This window comes from Nanorana parkeri, unplaced genomic scaffold, assembly GCF_000935625.1.
Source record: "Nanorana parkeri isolate BGI_ZX_2015 unplaced genomic scaffold, ASM93562v1 scaffold358, whole genome shotgun sequence".
Lineage (NCBI taxonomy): Eukaryota > Metazoa > Chordata > Amphibia > Anura > Dicroglossidae > Nanorana > Nanorana parkeri.
The window spans coordinates 1,353,003-1,355,435 of record NW_017306626.1 but is presented as its reverse complement, the minus strand read 5'-3'; the positions used below and the strand labels follow the sequence as shown (position 1 = coordinate 1,355,435).

General features: G+C 42.9%; 1 protein-coding gene across 1 annotated transcript in view; it reads right to left on the bottom strand.

Annotated features, from left to right (window-relative positions):
* Window positions 1–1,320: 1,320 nt before the first annotated feature.
* Window positions 1,321–2,433, bottom strand: part of ANXA10 (annexin A10) — a gene marked incomplete at its 3' end in the record, with an annotated part of 30,052 nt that continues 28,939 nt past the window's right edge. Inside the window, exon 10 of the mRNA XM_018558781.1 lies at window positions 1,321–1,379. Within this exon, the coding sequence (XP_018414283.1) occupies window positions 1,321–1,379 (59 nt within the window). The remainder of the gene's footprint in view (window positions 1,380–2,433) is intronic.

Sequence of the window (2,433 nt, the reverse complement as noted above, 5' to 3'; positions counted from 1 at the left end):
TTAATGTATTTAGGCACAGTACATATCCCTGCCATGTCCCCAGTTATGCGGACCATTAAGAATTTATATGCCAAAAATGATCGGTTAATCCCAGAATTGTTGTGGTTTTTTTTCACCATTACGTGCAGAATAACACTTTTGGTAATTATATATGTACATCAGACCAGGAAGAGGGACAAATGAGGGACTGAAGATTTTGTTCCAAATGAGGAACAGTTGGGGAGGTGTGTGTGTGTGTGTGTGCGTGTGTGGTACTTGATTGCATTTGTTTCTTTGCCTTGCATGGCGAAGGTACAGGTTCACTTTAAAGGGTTATTAAACCCTCATGTTTTTTGCATATATCTACTGCTGGCAAGAAAAAAAAAAAATTTCAAACAGGTTTAAACTTACCTGTGTCTGCTCCTGTCCGAACATCTGAAGAGTTTTGGGCGGCCGCAAAGGATCTTGGGGCGGGCGCATGCACACTTCAGATGTTCGGCCGGGAGACGAGGAGAGACACAAGTTAAAGGTGCCCATACACCTTACGATTATCGGACAAAACTTTTCGTCCGATGATCGAATAGTCGTACGATTTTCGTACGGCAGCCCCATCCTGCCCCGATGATCGCAAGATTAATTTAGCCGTAATTAACGAAAAGCACCTGGACGAAATGCGGTAATTGATTTGTCGTATTTTCGTTCACGCATGCGCAGTGTAGATCGTACGACTTTTGACAGATGGAAACGCCAGCAACCTTGCGAAAATCGTACGATCTAGCAAAGTTTTCAAACATGCTTGACCGTCAAAAGTCGTACGATTGTACAGTACTGTCGGCCGGACACTGCAATGCACACATACAATTATCGGCCGAAAAGTCGATCGCATACGAAAATCGTCCGATAATCGTAAGGTGTATGGGCACCTTTAGTCTATGGAGCAGCGTGCACCCGCACAGACTCCATGGGACATGAGAGAAGAGGAGGACAGAGGAGTCAGCGCTGCATAGGAAACCGGCACCAGCCCTGGAGGGACAGCTGAAAAGGACAGTAAAGAAGATGAGGATTGAATCAACCTCCCTGGCGGTAATCCCGAGCGTGACTCGGGGTTAATTTTCTCTGCCAGGAGCGGTAACCCCGAGTCACGCTCGGGGTAACATTGCAGAGCTGTCAGCGGAGTATTGTGTGGCGGGGGGGGGGGGGGGAACTTTTGACTTTAATGTCACTTTAAGGTTCACATCCAGTCCAGTAAATTTTCATATAATTTAGCTGGCATATTAAATGCAGAAAAATATTGTGTGTAGCATGCGAGGCAATGATTAAAACATACAGACAATGACTTACATGAATTGCTGAGTAAAGCCTGTATGCAAAATATGATGGTTTATCTCGAACACAGGACACTGTGAGTATAAATAAGTGGTATTAGCATAACAATTTTTTTTTTATAAATAGAAACACATTTCACTAATGATATCAACATTTCTGAAATCCAGAAAAAAAAATAAGAAAAGTATAAAAAAGAAACATGGTATTTATAGGTAACTACCCAACAACTACTATACCTTACAAATTCATTTAAAAGCAAAAAGATAAAACTTTACAATCATCACCGATGAACCTTGTGAAATTGATTCAATTTTTTTTTCAGCTGAGTTCTATTAATAACTGAGTAGTTTGAATAATTTCATAATTGGGGCCTTGATCCTGCAGCAGAGACTGCTCACCTCTATCTCCCTATGAAATGTGCTTCAGCGTTCTCACGTCTAAAATACTGTATTAGACGTGATGTCTCACATGTCCTTAGACCGACAGAGGCCAGGGGAGAAGAGGCTGCAGGGACCAGTCTATCAGCCAGTCGGGACAGTGGATTCAGGTGAGTTTTTTATTTCAGACCCTAGACCAAAACGAGCTTTTAACCCTTTGCAGAACAGGGGTAGATCAACTGCAAGGGTTAATTTTTTTTTCTGCCCGGATTTGTTCCTTAAAGCTGACATCCAGGCAAGTGGTGAAGTACATCATTGAAATATACATTTGGTAACTGTTTAACTGGCCAAAGGGTTTAGAATTATGTCCAGTCAGTTTTGGATCTAAACACCCCTGCCAGACAGGACAGCGGGGTCCTTAGCCTCTACAGCAGCAGCTTAGCTTGGTTTAAACGCACTAATCGAGACACTGCCCCAGGCTGCTGATTGAAGACTGAGGGAACATCAGCACATAGAAAAGGTTATCCCTAGGCTCAATCTGTCCTCTCATCCAGTCAGAATGCTCACTTTCAGCACATCAGAAAACTGTCTGCGGCTGTCCATGGGTCACCACCATTCATTTCTCCTTTCACGTAGTTGGCCATGGCTGCTACTCAAATATGCTGGGTTTTCCTCTATGCACTGAGCATTCACAGGAAATGTGGCAGAATTCTTAGTGAAAACAGTTTCCATATCTTCAATTCCTTTTAAT